General features: G+C 41.9%; 3 protein-coding genes across 4 annotated transcripts in view; 2 read left to right on the forward strand and 1 right to left on the reverse strand.

Moving 5' to 3' along the window:
* Window positions 1–7,275, forward strand: part of coro1ca (coronin, actin binding protein, 1Ca) — a 38,912-nt gene extending 31,637 nt beyond the window's left edge. Inside the window, exons 4-11 of the mRNA XM_080045148.1 lie at window positions 672–801; window positions 924–1,105; window positions 1,438–1,557; window positions 2,110–2,214; window positions 2,342–2,487; window positions 2,727–2,784; window positions 2,903–3,145; window positions 4,489–7,275. Of these exons, the coding sequence (XP_079901274.1) occupies window positions 672–801; window positions 924–1,105; window positions 1,438–1,557; window positions 2,110–2,214; window positions 2,342–2,487; window positions 2,727–2,784; window positions 2,903–3,145; window positions 4,489–4,608 (1,104 nt within the window). The 3' untranslated portion in view covers window positions 4,609–7,275. The remainder of the gene's footprint in view (window positions 1–671; window positions 802–923; window positions 1,106–1,437; window positions 1,558–2,109; window positions 2,215–2,341; window positions 2,488–2,726; window positions 2,785–2,902; window positions 3,146–4,488) is intronic.
* A 1,405-nt stretch (window positions 7,276–8,680) lies between these two features.
* tmem119a (transmembrane protein 119a) lies at window positions 8,681–13,197 on the forward strand. 2 transcript variants are annotated; one of them, XM_080041452.1, is made up of 2 exons: window positions 8,681–8,788; window positions 11,070–13,197. In XM_080041452.1, exon 2 carries the CDS (start codon window positions 11,085–11,087, stop codon window positions 11,823–11,825), a length of 741 nt encoding a protein of 246 aa, XP_079897578.1. In that variant the 5' UTR covers window positions 8,681–8,788; window positions 11,070–11,084; the 3' UTR covers window positions 11,826–13,197. The 2 variants fall into 2 exon arrangements, with proteins under 2 accessions (XP_079897578.1, XP_079897579.1); XM_080041453.1 differs by having other exon boundaries at window positions 8,708–8,792.
* A 3,411-nt stretch (window positions 13,198–16,608) lies between these two features.
* Window positions 16,609–18,419, reverse strand: iscua (iron-sulfur cluster assembly enzyme a). The gene is made up of 5 exons (XM_080043778.1): window positions 18,284–18,419; window positions 17,961–18,074; window positions 17,739–17,849; window positions 17,560–17,638; window positions 16,609–17,250 (listed from the first exon to the last, which is right to left on the reverse strand). Exons 1-5 carry the CDS (start codon window positions 18,383–18,385, stop codon window positions 17,162–17,164), a joined length of 495 nt encoding a protein of 164 aa, XP_079899904.1. The 5' UTR covers window positions 18,386–18,419; the 3' UTR covers window positions 16,609–17,161.
* Window positions 18,420–18,459: the final 40 nt, after the last annotated feature.

The raw sequence follows: 18,459 nt of genomic DNA on the forward strand, positions 1-18,459 counted from the left end.
AGATTAGGTGGGAGTAGTGTAGTTGTGGATGCAATACCTTTTTTTTATACAATACAAAACATGGATTTTAATTTTCATATCACATTCAGTCCCTAGAGTTCATCAGCATAAGGCAATGCATATTAACCAACCAATGCTGCTGTTGACTGTCTGTGTCACTGATTACCTTCTTTAAAATATGTGAACATACAGAATTTTTTTTTACTGAAACCAGCAACTATTGGAATGCTAAGAAAGTTGCATTTTCCAAAGTTTTGTACTGCATTTAAACAAGATTTAACTTTTATCTTTTACTTATTCATCATCAGAAATTGTACTCGGTAGTTGTATAGTTGAATACAATTTGTGTAGTGCTCAAGCCACACGTGCAGGCTTCATACTCATTTTAATTAGGAGAAGAATCAGTTATGTACTATTTATGTAACATGATCATTACAAACCTTACTGTATATATTGTGGAATTGTAATGTTTATCCCAGCTGTCATGCTGTTGCTGAAGTACTAGTCACTGCTGCCCCCCTCTGGTTCCTTTTGGTAACTACGATTATTGGTGTCAGAAAAGAATCTTTCAGCATTTATCATTTTGTCAAATGTACAAAGGTAAAAATGAGTCAAGCAAACATCACGGTCAGCTGTGTGCCTGACCTCTTTCCTGTTCATGTCATCCACAGGTGTGGCAGATTCCTGAGAATGGTCTTGTCACTCCCATGGCTGAGCCAGTGGTGGTACTGGAGGGACACTCCAAGCGCGTTGGCATCATTACATGGCACCCAACGGCACGCAATGTCCTTCTAAGTGCAGGTAAGCGCTCTATTAAAATCTTAAACAACGTATACTTGTGGCTGTAGCATGAGTATACAAGGTCAAAATCCTTTTGTTAGTTGCTGTTGTCCTGCTCACCTTCATCTTCACTCTGTTGTCAGGTTGTGACAACCAGATCATCATCTGGAACGTGGGCACAGGAGAGGCTATGATTTCCCTGGAGGACATGCACCCTGATATCATTTTCAGCGTGTGCTGGAACCGCAATGGCAGCCTCATTGTCACCTCCTGCAAGGACAAGGGCATCCGTATCATCGACCCCCGCAAAGAGACTCTTGTCGCTGTAAGCAGTTTTCAAAGATTTATTTGACTTGTATCCATGATGCTGACCCATCACTGGATTTAAGTTACCATCAGAAGGAAATTAGTAAGAACAAATGAGTTTTAACTTAATAGTATGCTTTAGTATGCTTTATATTGGCACCTATCTAAAATTAGAGCTTACACTGGGATTCACAGAAGGCAAATAAAGTGTGTGTTTTTGTTTGTTTGTTTGTTTGTTTGTTTATTTATTTATTTATTTATTTATTTATTTATTATGAATTACAAATTGACCCAGAGTAAAGTTAAAGTGGTAATAAACTGTTTTGTTGACCTGTAAACTGTACTTCACAGGAGAAGGAGAAGGCACATGATGGCGCTCGACCCATGAGGGCCATTTTCCTTAAAGATGGCAGCATCTTCACCACAGGTTTCAGTCGCATGAGTGAGAGGCAGCTAGCCCTCTGGAACCCGGTAAGCTGCTTTATGTATGCTGAATGAACTGCATCACTTCTGTGAGCTTTTCATTTATGTGAACTTTAAAGGTTCAGTAAGCGGAATGATCAGTTTAGCTAACTTCCTGTCACTGACTGCAGTTAGCAGTCCCCTCCCTCATCCCCACGTCACCACATTAATGCACTGCGGTCTTCAAGCAGTGAGTTATCTAGCATCATCTCAGATAAGTAAGTGTGATAAAACATGATAAAAAAAACATCAAAACAGACATTAGGGAGGACAATTCTGCCATTGTAGGCGCATAAGCATTCACCAATCTGTCGCTCTGCGCGTGCCGGTTTGTAGCGTTCTCTTTTCTGATTGGATATCAGTTTCGGGATCCCCGAAAAGTTTATTTGAAACAAATACCATATTCACAGCATTATTACAATGGGGAAAAAAGATACATTAAAAGTAACAACTGCTTCCTGTTTTTTTTTTTTTTAAAGCCATTGCCTTTTCTTAGGCTCTTTATTTCTCTCTCTCCCCCATTGAATTCTGATTCATCATTATGCCTCTTTTTATCCCCAGCAAAATATGGATGAGCCCATGGGTGTTCATGAAATGGACACAAGCAATGGAGTGCTTTTGCCCTTCTATGACCCAGACACTAACGTCGTTTACCTCTGTGGGAAGGTAAGTTTTCTTTTAAAACAATCAACAGTCAAATCCAGCCTTATTATATCCAATTAAAGTTAGAAGACAAAATATGATTTTCACATGGTGAATACAAGAAAAAAAAACTCTTCTTTCTTTATGACAGGGTGACAGCAGCATCCGTTACTTTGAAATCACAGATGAAAGTCCATACGTTCACTTCCTCAGCACCTTCTCCAGCAAGGAGCCCCAGAGGGGCATGGGCTACATGCCCAAGAGGGGCCTCGATGTCAACAAGTGTGAAATTTCAAGGTAAGCTTAGCTGACATGGTGGTAAATCGTCATCCCTGACACCAGAATTAAGTTTTAGTCTGCCACATCTAATGTTTGAGTCCCTAGCTTCACCACTAGGAGGCAGAATGCAATCATGTTATAATCACTAATCTGTTTTAGGACAGTTCACAGTAAAGCCTGTTCTAAAACCCTGTTGCCTATGTTGTTTACTAATGCATTAAAATGTGGGTAATTGGTTTTAATTTGTGTGTTGGCAGGTTCTATAAACTGCACGAACGGAAGTGTGAGCCGATCGTAATGACTGTACCTAGAAAGGTGACGCCTCATCCTTAGTGTCCACTTTGAACATGGTTTCTAGACTTCTAATCAGAGTTCATAATGTGCTGGTTCTAGAGTTTTCCTCACATCTTGTCTCTGTGTCCTTCCCCTTCAGTCGGACCTGTTCCAGGACGACTTGTACCCAGACACAGCTGGACCCGACCCTGCCGTGGAGGCTGAGGAGTGGTTTGAGGGCAAGAATGGAGACCCCATCCTCATCTCCCTCAAGAACGGCTATGTTCCGGGCAAGAACCGTGAATTCAAGGTGGTCAAAAAGAACATTCTGGATGGCAAGGGGACCAAGAACTCTGAGAACTCGAGCCCTGCCAACAAGTCTGCCTCCCCAACTCCATCAATTGTGAGTATTTCAATGTAGCGCAGGAACACATCAAACAGTTTACCACCAGAGCTGCGCAATATGGAGCAACAGATTTATTTTATTTTATGTTTTATTATATGGACATGCTGTCCAATGAGAAACCTGCTGCAACAAAGAATTTTATTTTATTTTGTCATTTAACCTCATACAGGTAATCTCATTGAGACACATTGAGTCATATTCTCAAGAGAGACCTCTTTGGGTTAATTTACAATAAAACAACAACAATCACTTACAGACAGACATATTTACAAGTATTACATACATTCAATATATAAATAAGTGCCAAGTAAACAAAAAAGTTTCCATGGCCCCTTTTAAAATAAGTTTAAAATCCCCAAGTGGGATCAGGTTGGACAGCTTTAGTGGCTTTAGTGCTGCAGTGCGTTTCAGGTTGAAGGGACAGCACTAGAGAACCTTTTTGCCAGTCTGTATGAACTGATGGAACTTTGAAGGTTTTTAAAGGCCTGGGAGCATAGGCTATACTGCAGTGCTTGCGTGACATGTAAAAGGATAAATACAATGGCAGCAATCCAAGGATGGATTTGTAGATAAAGTTATCTCAAATTGTTGCAGATTAATTATTTGTGTTGCTCAACTAATTGTTTGAGCTGTAGACTGTATGGTATTGGGATGTCTCAGTGGACGTGTCCATTTTTTCAGCTGTGTATAATATACATTGAAGTGTTTATTTAGATATGTCATTGTCTCAGAGCTTGTTCTGTACTGAAACAAATCCCTTGCATGACAATGATCGACAGTAAAAAGGGTATTTCCCAGCCGTAGCATTCAGTAGACCTCATCCAACATTAGTCTGTCCTCCTGAATCCCACCTCGACCTCGGTCATTAATGTGCCTCACATACTGCCCTCGCCTCTTCTGTAGCCGCCTCTCTGGGGCTCACAGTGTTTAGCAGACACATTGTATGTGTTGGGAGCAGGGCATATTGCTGGCTGTCTTCGTGAGGTGCTTGCTAGATGTTCAGCCCACTCTCTGACCCACAAACTGAAGGCTCTGCTGCTGCTCTGGGCGCCTGCTGCTGGGCGTCCTGCCGCACCTCACCCACAACACAGCCACCCGCCCTGGGACCCAGCCCATGTGTCTCTGCAGTTCTGCTCTGTAATCACAGCCCACTAGCCTTCAGTGCTGGCATGTTAACCCCCAGAGTACCAGATCCTGCCACAGTCCGAGACTGTAGGTAGCAGCTTTCAGGCATTAGGTTTAAAAATGAGTTAAAATGCGACTGTTGGGTAGTTGTAAGTGTGAGTTCTGTGATAGAAATTGGTACAAACATGTCTTGACGTCTCACTCGTCTCCCACAGAAATCTGAAGCCAAGCTGGAGGAGATCTTGAAAGAAATCAAATCCCTCAAGGACCTGGTAAGCAGTCAGGAGAAGCGAATCATCAAACTTGAAGAGCAAATGTCCAAAATCGCCATCTAGGGACCCTTTACCCAAACCCGCTACAATTCAGGACGTTCCATTGGCTGGGGGGGAGGGAGGGGGACGTGACCAGTCACTGCCTATCTCACTGACAGTGTTTCGTCTGAGGCCTGCCGAGCAATGATCCCTAGCAACATTCCAGATGAACTTTTCTTAGCCAGCCCCCGATCCTCAATTTAACACAGGTGGAATAAGGACGTGTGGCAAATTTAGCAGAAAATACTCTTTGCTTCTTGGTGACATTTTATTGTGTGGCAGTCATTTTTTATTTTGTCTACTTGCTTAAGGTCTGGCATATTCCTTTGCATTTTAAAATGATTTGACCAAGAAAATTTCAATGCCATTGTTTTCCATTTACAATTGCGCACCCAAATATTTTTTTACGTAGTTATCAGTGTTTCACTTTACTATAGCCCAAAATTATAATGTTGCCAAATTAGAAATTTTGTTTACAACTCCTGAACAGTATTTATTTTCTCATTCTTTGTGGGAAAATTTCAAATGCAAACAGGGAAGCTCAGTGCAGTTGACTGGTTAGGTAATGAATAGGAGAATCTCATTAATAATTTTCTATGAAATAAAAAATTATTGGATAGTTATATGAGGGAGATTGACATCACTGTTATTAGGAGGAAATAAATTCGTATTGAAGACGCATCTAGCTGCCACAGTCTACTTCAAGCACACAGACTCTACTTAAATGACCATTCTTTGTTGAAGATGCAGAAATCCACACCCGCTTTCTTCAATTTTCTTTTCATTCCCGCTGCCTCCCACCATTCCGACTGTGGACAATAGTCCATGTAACATGCATTCCTTCTTTTCTTGCCTCATTAACCTGCACTGTGTGCTTATTGGAGAAAATGACACATTCCACAAATCTTTTTGGTAGTTCTTGAAGTGGGGGGAAAAATACCTGTATTCAGTTATTCTTTCTGTAAAGACTCTACTGTAGCGACTCAGTTACACTGGTCGGTTGTCATTGTGACATTTCTGTGCTGCCCATGAAAATACCAACTTTGTGGATTTTCAACCTCAGTTCAGCTTCTTTTTTTTCTTTTTTTTTATGTGTGTGTGTGTGTGTGTGTGTGTGTCTAAGGTTCAGTCACCAAACCTTAGTGATAGGTATCCGTGGGTTTTGCTCAACACACAAGTGCAGTCAGGTGCTGTGGGCTTTTTTTGTTGTCCCTGTTCCTTTTGCATCATATGCCATCTCAGAGCTGGATCGTCTGCACAAACGCAATAGGAATTGCTATTAAATGACGCCAAGTAATCCCACATTGACTTGTCTATGTCAAAGTATTCGGTCATGAAACTGGAGCTTGCTTCCGTTCATGATGGACCATAAAGGCCCATATTGTGTGTGAATGTGCCTCATGTCTTTGGTCTTAAGTTGACCTGTCACTAGGGATGTTCCTGCTTTGTTTCTTATTTGGGGGGTGGAGGGTTTATCAAACTGACTCACAGTAGACTTGCCTCTTATTTTGATTATGAATTGGTTGCTGGGTTATTGCTTCTCTGTTAATTTTAGCCTGTTTCTTGTTCCAGCTGTGCTTGTATCCCTCTTAGCACTTCCACTTTTATTTTTTTTTTATAACTATAAAGGTGATCTCTCAGAAGCCCCTATTCAGTTTAGATAATACAAAGTCAAGTAACCATTGATGTAATGAAAGCTTTCCTGATGTATCAGATGTTGTGGGAAGGTTCACGGGTAAAGGTTCAGACTGTTGTTTGCCTTCAAAATTCAATATTTGTTACCACTGTAAAGACCTGAAAGTGCCATAGAAGTGACCATGGAAGTGTTGGTAAGGGACTGTTGTCTGAGTAAATAGGAAGAATTGATGGGTGCCCAGATTTAAAAACCACTTTGAGGTGCTAGTGCCAACACTATGTGCAAAATACCCTGTTCCTAAAGTACTGTATGTAAGTCCATTGCCAATCCATCTCGCAATACACCAGGATGCATCACCGGTTGGCGAGGGCCCTGGTTGTGCCCCTGACATTGTCCACCTCTGTACGGGTATTCAGAACATTGCTAAAAAGTCAATCCGCAAAGCCGTTGGCTGAACGCATAGCAGTCATTGCAGCTTCAAGATGCAAGTTGTAAAATATTTGTGACAGGAAATCTAAAAAGTGCTACGGAAATGTGGGTCGGAAACAAATGATACTGCCCGATCTAGTGTATCAGACTGCCTCTTGATGGGTTCTTTATAGCACTGCCGGCACGAGAGCTACGTTTTGGGGAGTAGTAGTGAATAGCGATCCAAAGGGACACTGTAGGTTGGAGAAATGTGCTGTTGAAAGATAGATGGATGTTTGTAATTAAGGTCTAGAAAATTGAGTGGAAGCTGTGTAAATAACATGACCATATTCTTTTTATTGATTTTTTTTTTTTTTTTTGTGGTGGTGCTAAAGAGGGTATTAGTATAGGAGGTGGGTTTTAAATGTTTCCCCTTGTATGTGTTCCCTGCACCTTACCATAATGCATCATGAGAAAAGCAGAACCTGTTATGTTTGAGGTTGTATGAATATCAAGAAATAAAATCGGATGAAAAACGAACCAGGATCAAGCCTTGCGTAGAGATCTGCTCAGCATTTTTGTTCATTACTCTTGCTTCAAGTATCAAACATTGATAAGAAAAATTAATAAAGAATTTCTAAAATTGACTCATTGTGTGTTCTCATTTGAATAGGCAAATTTACTGATTTGTTGGTGTAGCTTTTGCATTCATTCAATGTCTTTGGATGTGTTGTGCTAACTTAAAGGTTTTCAAAATAAAGATTTGATCCCATAGTTTTGAACACAACACATCTGAATCTAGCATGTCTCTTGATACTTGACAACTTCCTCAGTCCAAGGTGTGCCTCTTAAGACATAAATATTTAACAATAAGTCACATATAAACAGTTATTAGTTTTTGTAGTTTTTATTAAACATTACTCAAACTCAAGAAAATTGCTAATTTGTTTGGCACGCTTGGGCAGGGGCTTGATACATGTGGTGCTCTGACTAACATCGCATGTCAAACATTACTCTTGTGTTCATGTGACAACTAGAAATCTCAATAGAGCAATAAATATCAGGCTTTGTCCACACAGAACATACTCAAGCCTATATGGTCTTAATGCATTTTGACTTGGTTCTGCTATCGTTATGACCTGCCAAAAATAACAGTTGACAACAAGCCACTGTAAAGCACCAATTAAAAACAATGAGCTATTATAATTCAAAAAGCTAGTAGAAGTGTATCATACATAGGAAAAGCACACTTATTGAAATAGTCTAAATAATCCCTTGTTTTAGTTTTTCTTAACGGTATACTGAACAAGGAAAAATTGCTACCTTGTTCTTCACACTGACCTGCTATAATATCAACATATCCCAGCAGCTGTAAAAATAACTGAATGAAATAATAAAGGAGTCATGAGCAGCCTCGAATAGACGCCCTGCATATTCCGGGACGTATGCAGAGATAAGTGCTCCTGGAAGACCATGTAGTTTATATGTTCGCTCTGTACATGTGTCTCAGGATGAAAGAGCTGCTAACTCTCTTTGCACTGGTCCTGTATGCCCTGCACAGACAGGCTGTAATCAGTGGGGACTTAATTAGAGAGGACTTGGTGGGAGGCAGAGGAGTCTTATGGGACTCGCCCCGCCAAGTACAGAAATACCCAGTTCCCTAAAACATGGGACTGATGTACTGTACAAACTGCATTAGTCTTTGCAATGAGTTTCAAAAGCAGTAAGCTTCAAACTTGGAATGAACCATCACACATTGTGGCAAATTACACTCGGACACAGTCTAGCCTCACTCCATGTTGGAGAAAATATTCTGTAGAGAATCACTTCTTCATGGCTGTTTTACCTTATATTAATTCAGAATAAAAATTAACTGTATTAAAGTCCCAGGAAGATGAAAACGAAGAATATAGGTGGTTGAGAAAGAGGGAGGAGAAGTTCAAAAAAGGGGATGGATCATCATTTTGCACTAGGCAGAACTTTTGGAGCTCAGTGGGAGAAATAAACACTCAGTATAATTTAGCAGGGAGGGCGGATGCTTAGAAGCCCCTCTTTCACTCTTACTTTCCTCTCGATCCTTTGCCTCCCCTTTTTATTTCCCTCTGTGCGTCCTGCAGTGCGTTGTGCTGCTCCGAAGACAAACCCAGGATAACACATTCCGTAAGTATGTATTTGTATTTCATGTGACTTTTTAAGTGGATGTTATTGAGAAAGAAACAGAAATAAGTACTGCCAAAGATTACATTTATTCCAGGACAGTCTGTGTATCCAAACTGAGTTTCGGATTTGATCAGTTTGGTTCATATAGTTGTTCAAAGTTATTTAATGAAACTAACGTAGTGGTGGTAAGTACTTTTATTTAAAATACGTACCATATTACGCCACTTTATACTTTATTCTCTCACTCTTTTTCAGAAAAAATATTAAACTATTACACTACTCCACCTAATTTATTCTGTAGCTTTTTCTAATCAAGATTTTAGACAAATTCATGTTAATTATAGATTAAATCAACTGACAGCATAGAAAGTTGTTAATATTAGCTTTAACTACACAACAGTGACAATAATCAAATAATATGATATTACAATTTAGCACTCAGGAGCTGTTTTTCTGCGTAAAATATACTTTAACTTTAGTTACTTTAAGTGTATTTGGCCATGTATTGCCAGTTAACTTAAGTACAAGGTGTAAATGCTTCTTTGCTTACATCAACGTTTTGAACCTTTACACTGTTTATTTGATCAGTGATGTGACTAGTGTTTATCCTGTGTGACTCTTATCTAGTCTCTCTTTAGCTCTCAAGACCTATAGTAAGAAAAAGCTTTAAGATAGATATACATATATACAGATTGGAACCCAAACGGTTCACAAGAAGGATCAAAAGTAGTAACAAGCTGATTTAAAAAAGGGTAAAGAAAAAGAACAAATGTTTTCTTGGGTTTGAATATTTTACATATTGTACGGTTTACTGAACAAGTATGATACTATCATGTTGTGTTCAGAAAGCTCCTTTTAACTGTAAATATGGAACGATAAGCACTCAAATGCCATTAAAATTGATTAATTATACCTGGAGTCGTTTAGTTGGAGGTAATGCGGACCCTCCAGTGAAACAGGACATTATCACGGCTGTAATTAGTGCCGTCTCCCCCCCCCCCCCCCACACACACACACACCTACCATCTGGTCCAGCAGAGTACACGCCATGCTGTATGTTCAACCACACAGGGAGGGGGCTCAGACTGTAGAGTATATGTCAGGGCAGCAGCATGTTCACTATAGCATGATGATGATTATAAGCTTGCTCTTACAGCTCAGCACTTTGTAATTACACACTGTGATAGGAGTTGAACAGGTCTTAAATGGTAACAGCCACTGGTTGCAGTTTGAGCAAAACCCTGACCTCACATCAGGAAGGAGAAGCTTGAAGAAAGAATAATGGAATAAATTCATACTTGGACTAGGAGTTAATTCAGTCAGTTGTATTGTCTGTAAATGCAGGTTTCCTTGGAAGCAGAAATATCTCCATCAGGTCTGTGCCACTGAGGCCTGGTGCTGGTGCACAGCAGCTGCTGCCCAGTGTAAATATAGAGGACACTGCCGCAGGTCTCCCACGCCTCTGTGCTCCTTCTAGTATATAGCTTCCTCCTGGCTTTGGTGTGGTGGATGGGTGGCCTCCCTCTACTTTACAAATTATAAGGCCTTCAGCACAGAAACTCGCTGTCTCCACCCCAAATAAGTAATTACTACTCTGCTGCCTGTTAAAATAGATCTGGTGCAAAACGAGGGACCTAGAGAAACCTGAGTCGAGATGGACACTGGACTTACAGTTCAGATGGAAGCAGTCCTTTAAAACGTTCTTTTACTCTCCCAGTGTTAGTTTGTTGCATGAAAGACTGACTAACATAGTCAATAGTTTGTATGGTGGTCCCCAACTCTAGGGTTGGACCCCAAAACGGTTCACAAGAAAAATCCAGAGGGGTCACAGAATGATTAAAAAAAGGGAAAGAAAAAATTAATCAGACTTTTCTCTAATCTTTGCTTTTTCCAATTGTGAATCGACATACAGTAATTGAAGTACATTGCTTCACATGTAATACATTATTATCAAAAGTAAAAAAGAGTCACTGCACCAGGCAAACATTTCTGTTCGTGTGCACATTAAACACACTGGATATAACATGTTAATAATTGACCTTTAGAGGTGCTGGTAGGAGGATTTATTTTACCTTTTAACAAGCCCAGTCTAGCTGTTTCCCCATTTCCAGAGTTCAACTTAACTAAGCTAAGCTAACCGCCTAGCTGTAGCTTCATAGCTACTGCACAAACATACAAGTGGTAAATACATCTTCATTAAATAAGTGTTTTTCCCAAAATGTCAAACTAAACCTTCAACCCTTTGATCCTAAATTCATGATAGCCATTGTTGTTGTTCTAGGACTGTGAAGAGAGGATGAAGTCCTGCTTGGTGTTCCAGGTCACCTGTGTGACCCTGCTCTCCCTGTGGTGTAGTGTGTGTCACACCACTCCTCTGTTCTACAACGTATCCCTGGACGGCAGTGGCGATGACGCAGGGCTGGAGCTCCTTTTCCCAACCTCTTTCTCCACTCGAGCACCTGTTCACGTCAGCGCTGCTACTGGAGCTCCTAGCCTTACCAACAGCATCACCACCACCATGATCCGCCTGAAGGACTTTGTCCTGACCCGCGTAGTGGATTTCCTGCAGGAGCATATGCTCATCATCATCGTTGTGACCTCTGTTCTCATTGTCATGGTCTTCATCATCTGCTGTGCCTCTGCCATGAGTCATAAGCGCAAGCTGGAGGCCTACAAACCCCCTCCTAAACCAAGGAAGATTGCAGCTGACAAAACAGGCGGACGCAAGAACTCCAGCGAGGCCCAGGAGAGGCCGTACGCCGTGGACCACGTCAAGAGGGTCCAGTATCAGAGCATGGCCTCCCCCAAGCACCTGCGCGCACCCTCCAAGGCTCTGGTTGGAGAGAGGGGCATAGACGTCCGCTCTTCACCTCGCCAAGAGGTCAGAAAGGTCAGGGAGGTGGAGGAGGTGGAGAAGCGAAGAGAGGAACCCAGGCACAAAGAGCAGCCAAAGCACAGGGAGGAGGCTCAGCAGAGCTCCAGCTCTGGCTCTGGGCAGCAAGTCTGCACCTGCCATCTGAAAAAGGCCCACCACTAGATCGTGTTCAAGGCTGATGTTGGCATTAGCGGTGTAATGTTGTAACCATGACATAGGAAGTGAAAATCAGATAGGTTGGTTATACTGCACACAAACTAACATATACAGTTTACTGTATTTACAGTATTAAAGCAAAAAAAGGAAGTTTGGCTCGTGCCCTTTTATGAAAAAACATTATTTAAATCCAAATGTTAATGAAAATATGAATTACTACCTGATATTTTAATATCTTAGTGAAAATTTAAAAACAGCAGAATAGAATATATATTGATTAAGTGAAAATATTCAGTTGTGCATCTGCATAAACAATGTATAAAAAAATATAGGATTCATTAAAAAGCTGATTTTTTAACTTGAAGCCATTCATCAGCAGGATTTATCAGAGTCTCATTGATATCCAACGCTGTGAAGACAGTAAATAAAATATGTTCAAAATTCAAAAGAGTGGGTAGCCTGTGTTTTGTTCCAACCAGAAATGTATTTAGTTTTTGTTCAGTATTAATGTGTTTTTTTTTAAATACAGAAATGTATTACTCAATATGCCTGCCAAGACAGAGGGATCTCCTCAGTATGTCCTGCTGTACACTATGGCATCTTTCTCAGCAGCTTTCAGAGCTTTTGGCTGGACCAGTCCGTCATTTTGAGCTAAAATGTTGCTGCTGTAAATGAAGCAAAGTGAGATGCCAGTAAACGTGAGTCGATTAGTAACAAAACTATCGCTTAATATTTACATTCATATTTACCTAGTTTTCTTTGTATAGTGTAATTTTATGTCATTTCATATCGTATTTTACTTTAAAAGCCTAATTCACAAAGCTTTGAACCAAAAAAAATCACAATTACTGCAACTATGTTATTTAAGGAGGAAGTTAAAACCCATTTATACCTTTTATCTTATCTGTCTATATATTTATTTGGATGATAATTTTGATCTGCCTTCAACTGTCGAACATTTAAAGCAGGCTTTTTTTGGTGTAAAAAGATTGTGAATCAGGGTTTGAAACTGTCTCTTCTTTTTTGTTTTTAAATAAGTAGTACTTATGTATGAGGTACAATTATGTTTTTTTCTTTTTCTTCTTGTAATAAATTGCAATGAGTCAAACTTGAGTAAAGGGATGGATGGCCTGTTTTTGCTTGTTTAACTTTGAATCATGCTGGCTAAAGGAGAATATCACTGGTAAAAGCTCTCCAACTCACTGTCCTCATCCCTCAGAACATCTAAACCAAATGTGTTTGTACAATGTATGGGACGGAACATTTGTCACTCTGTTCCGTTGAACCTCAAATGTTTTCCAGACAGATGCTTGTAAGTGCCAGTTTCACTGTTCACAAAATGAGTGTTGTTTTACTTATGTTCAATAAAAATGCTTGATAGGGATGTTTGTGTCATTATTGGAAAAGGCAACAGTGGAGACAGCTTTGTGATCAAAGACAAACACACAGCCGTCAAGAAACCTAACATTAGAAAGGTCTCGTTGCTATATGCACATTATGTCAAACTTTTGGAGGATCTGTAATTTGGAGCTGTGTCCACTCAAGACATCGTGGGTAACTCTTTTTAGGGTTATTACCCAGAAAGTGTCAGTTTTGTGATGTCTGCTCTTTGGAGACATAAGCTGCCTTCTCATTTAATTTAACCTCTACATTTCCATGATTGACCCTGGTGTGGCAGCTGGCACCGTCGCACCCAAACAATGGACTGCAGAAGGTATTAAAGCCTGGAGATGACGAGGCCTCCCCTTTTGTCCATCACTGGGTACTGTACAAGATTGATTAAATATTTCAGCAGCAGTAAACCAGATACATACAGAGCCCCTTGCACCAAAACAAGAACCCATGTAATGTCTTGTAAAAAAAATCTTGGAGACACTGATTTGTGCCAGGATTGAGTATTGCCCCCCCTCATGTGAGCACGGCAAGTACTGATTTATCAGTTATGTACGTTAATGCATTTCTTCTTACCTTATATCTGCCACTGTTTCACAAAATACATCCTGTCCACATCTGAAATCTATTGTTAAAAGTCAAGACAAATGCATTAAAACCCTATAATCAAATATTTATAAAAGGGCTGAAGCTCAAACTACTTTTGTATAATCAAAAAAAATCCATTGTTTGAGCTGAATGTGGGTCAACTCAGCCAAAGGTCAGACATCAAAGATGACAGTGCAGCAGTTTAGAAAGCAAGCGTAACCCTGTGTCGGCTGAAACGTGAGCCCTGACGGTGCCTCTCACTAGGGTCAGATTCCCTGCTCTTCTGTCAATGAGGTGCTAAATAATTCGAGAAAACACTACCCCTTAACTGTCACTCTTCCCACCAGGTGACGGTGGACATGCACGGCCCTCTCTCTGACCGAGGGTCGGTTCACCATAGATCAACTGTCAGAATATGAGGAATATCAACCTCTGTTGCCTTCAGATAAGGGAATGTTTAGGACACCTGTGTTTTTTCTTTCTCTTTAAATGATTTTTACACAATAGCTCTTGCTTAACTCCTCTCTCTATATATTTGGACACTTGGACTCTGCAATTGGTCGCTGACCAACAAAAGGACCTTTCAATCTATCTGAATGGTGAAGAGGATCCAGATTAGGTAATACAGCACCTTAAGGCTGTCATTAAACTTTGATGAGCATCTGCCTGAAATTCTCAACAGCAGCAGTGGAAGTAATCTTCACATCATGTTAGGACCGTCAGGTGAGAAGCCTGCTCATCTCTCCGGAGGAGCAGATAAAACAGGAATTTAAAAAATGGTAAGTGCATGAGCCTTTCTCCATTTCATTATTCTTACCTTAAGCTGTTAATAAGCGGCTGTTTAAAATGGGTAAATATAACATTTAGGGATGAAAAGGGAATAAATGCTTGATTCAGTTACACGTTTCAGCCAATCAGAGGGGTTTAAATTAATGTAAAAAAGCAAGAGTCATGCGGGTTAGTGAATGATTTATTAACCATTAAAAGGCGAAGTCAGCGATTCTGGAGTATACTTGCCGTCGAATCAGTGAATATCTCCTCACAATCCTCTACCTGTCTGTACTGTGAGTGCGCTGAGTAAAAGTCCTGTGTTAATACACAGTATGAGCTCTGCAAACGGGCATGGTGCTAGCTCCGCTGGGACAGGCCGAGCTCCTTTGTTAACATACCTTTTATTTACATGCCTGTTTAGAGAGCCTGGGGCTGTGTACTAACAGTGTATTAACAAGCGTTCTTCAGAATCACTGACTCCACCTTTAATTACATTTACAACCTATATATGAGGCCTTAATACAGTTACAGTAAAGTAAATGTGGCATCAGTTTTAGATGTGCCTGTCTCTCCTACTTTACTCCTGGCAGTGAGTCATGCTTTGCAGCAGATGTGGCGTCCTCCTGGTTCTCTGGATCTATCCTCTGACCTGCCTCCTCCTCATGTCTCCCTGTCCTCCCGGCTGCTGCTGTCCTGGCCCGGGCTTCTTGGTTCTGTGTGAGTCCCTGGGTCTGCGCTCGCTGCCCCACTCTGTCCCACTCAGCACCTCGGCCCTGTCCGTGGCCAGGAACCAGCTGTGTAACGTGGACCACCTGCTCCGGCCCTTCTCTGGCCTGCATGAGCTGAGCCTCAGTCACAACCTGCTGGTCCGCTTCCCCCGAGGCCTGCCTCCTAGCCTGGAGTCCCTGCTGCTGCAAGAGAACCGCATCACCTACATAACGTCCGGCGCCTTGCGGCACCTCGGGAACCTGACTCGCCTGGATCTGGAGGACAATCGCATCCGTGCCATCCAGCCCGGAGCCCTCTGGGGTCTGAGCCGGCTGCAGGTCCTGACGCTGAAGGGGAACAGGCTCACCGGCCTCCCTCCGGACCTCCCTCTGTCGCTGACCCATTTGGACCTGTCAGCAAACTGCATCTCTGTGCTGGACCTGCCCTCGCTGTCAGCCATGGTCAGCCTGCAGGTCCTGAAGATCAACAGCAACTGCCTGCGTTCGGTCCCGGAGAGCGCCTTCGACCGTCTGCCACGGCTCAGGTCTGTGGATCTCGCCGACAACCTGTGGGTGTGTGAGTGCGACCTTCTGTATCTCTACCGCTGGCTGCTCAACGGCAGGCTGAAGATGGCCACAGACCTGGTGTGCACAGAGCCCGTCCACCTCGCCCAACATCTGCTTCTGAACCTCTCCGTGGTGGCTCTTTGTCCTCACGTTCTGAAGCCAAACGAGAGGACACCCAGGCCAGACCGCAACCCTGCACTGGAGGGAAAGCTGGAGGCACAGGTGGTGAGGCCCATGGGTCCAAGCTTGTTTGAAAACAGGAGGTATTTGGGAAATATGCCAGAGACAATATCACAAGAGACCACTACTTCTGTACTCCTTCCCAAGGATGCTGCAAAGACACGTGTATCGCTGGACCACTTCTCTTTAGAAACCCTTACCCATGAGGATTGTTTGTCCATGAATAACACCGTGTCAGTCAGCCCACCCTTATTAAAAACCACCAATACAACTACTCTCCCGAATGAGGCAACGAAATGCAGAGATAACATCACAGCTCGATACCCTCAGACTAATGCGACCACTGCGGGAGCGACACCACCTTTGCTTTCCACAAACAGAGAAGCAGCCTGGCCCTCCCCTGACCCACGGCAGTTCATGGACTCCACCGTGGTCATCTATCTGCTGGCTGCACTGTGTGTACTAGTAGCTCTCCTACTGCTGGCCGTGCTACTTGTCTTGAAAAAGGTCCTTGTGCACAGACAGAGGGTGGCTCCGCTTGATGTGAGATCTGGTGGATAATGACATGAGCACAGACACACTGAAAATGTTTTTCTTAGTTGTTTAATTCACAATAAGGTCATGGTTTTTTACAATATTCTGTATTGCTTTATTATGTGTACTTTTCATACTGAATCCTCCTTGAAGGGACCAGTGATTGTATGCAATCAAGCCAAATAAAGCATGATGCCAAAAAGTATTAAAAATAAAACAACACCAGGACCTATAGTTTATTTTTTTTGGGGGGGGGGGGGGTTATGCATCTCCTTTGTATCCTGTGTGGAAAACAAAAATGTTGATGTCTGGACTCCAAGATAATCATTGGTTAAAAAATAATTTCTGATTATCTGATGAATAAACAAATGAACAACCTTAACACCTGGCACTTAACCTATATACTTGAATTCAAGAGAGTGACCCCACAACCCACAGCCTTTTTACATGGAGATTTTAAAAAAAAATTATAAAACTCCCAGAAGAATGTGAGATCTCAGATCTGATGTATAATTAGGGTAAGCAATCTTCCAAACAGCACTGCAGTGAAACATTACAGGGCTGGCACTGAGTCATGTGGCTGAGCAGGCTCATAGCAGCATATTAATTGGTGGCCTGTGCACGTTCCTCCTTCTTGTCCTGTTTTAGTCGATAGTCTGACAGCGCTGCTCTGATGGCATCTTCCGCAAGCACTGAAAAAAAAAGGAGAGAGGAGGTTTAAGAAACACTTTGAGCTCAGAATTAGCCTTGATTTAATAGGAAAAGCCTGAAGAAATTAGTTGAACTCAAACTGAATAGCTTTAAATGTATGCATAATGAGCATGGGTGAAAGATTGTGACCAGTTTGTTAGTGTCCTCCACCATCATCAAAACACCAATAGGGGAATATCTTTTTGGATAACTGTGTTCACTCCACCCATTGTGTTTCAGAGATTTGAAGAATATATTGTGAAGGAGTACTGGACATTACACTGCTTTACTTCTTTTGTGGTATTGCTTACTAGAACAATGAAGCTTGACTGGAGGAAGGCAGAGCTCCTTGGCGATGTCTGTGTTTTTGATCTTTAGAGCTTCATCGACCTACAGGAGGAAGAAGAGAGACACCATCAGATACACAAATGATAAAAACAACTTGAGACATTTTTATTATTTCGTTTTCATTTGCGTTGAACAAACTCACCGACTTCCCTTTCACCCACTCTGTCGCTAGAGAACTGGAGGCAATTGCTGATCCGCAGCCAAACGTCTTAAATTTAGCGTCAACAATCTTGCCATCTTGGTCCACCTGGATCTGGAAACAATATGAATACGGAGTCAACCACCTGGTTGTGCAAGAGGAGGGTCGAAGTCGTGCCAGCAGTTGTTGGGCTGCAGTGTAACCTACTCTTGACCGCCAACCTACCTGAAGTTTCATTACATCACCACAGGCTGGTGCACCCACCAATCCGGTCCCCACATTTTTGTTGTTTTTGTCAAGAGAGCCCACGTTTCTTGGATTTTCATAGTGGTCCACGACCTTGAGGACGGTCCCGAACAAAATTAATTATAGGTTATTTCTCTGTTGTTTTGTGTCGTGAGTTAAAAAATTAGGACAGTGATGGAAGTGTAGGGTACACCAACAGAGACCACACATACGCAGCTAGGCTAAGTGTCACGTATGTTAGCTGCGTAGGTTACACGTTTGAGAAATACATGAACAATGTCAAACGTGTTTAGTTTAATTACCTTTTTGTGATATGAACAGAGAGCAGTGAGCTGCGGGCTGAATAACCTTCTGCTAAACAGCAACAGGGAGGACGCCGAGTGTCGTAGGGAGACCATCGCCATATTTAGATTCCGACGGTGAACGGAAATCAACGTGTGCGCACGGTGACGGGTGAGGAGCAGTTTTTGTTGACAAA

The sequence above is a fragment of the Ammodytes marinus genome (assembly GCF_949987685.1).
Source record: "Ammodytes marinus genome assembly, chromosome: 2".
Classification (NCBI taxonomy): Eukaryota; Metazoa; Chordata; class Actinopteri; order Uranoscopiformes; family Ammodytidae; genus Ammodytes; species Ammodytes marinus.

What these genes read in the sequence shown, in the direction of transcription:
- iscua (XM_080043778.1), bottom strand. Translation starts at nt 18,385, where the DNA reads ATGGCGATGGTCTCCCTACGACACTCGGCGTCCTCCCTGTTGCTGTTT. An exon ending in GTGATGTAATGAAACTTCAG is followed by an intron (nt 17,850 to 17,960) that starts GTAGGTTGGCGG and finishes TATTGTTTCCAG; the next exon opens with ATCCAGGTGGACCAAGATGG. An exon ending in AGTCAAGCTTCATTGTTCTA is followed by an intron (nt 17,251 to 17,559) that starts GTAAGCAATACC and finishes TTTTTTTTTCAG; the next exon opens with TGCTTGCGGAAGATGCCATC.
- tmem119a (XM_080041452.1), top strand. Translation starts at nt 11,085, where the DNA reads ATGAAGTCCTGCTTGGTGTTCCAGGTCACCTGTGTGACCCTGCTCTCC.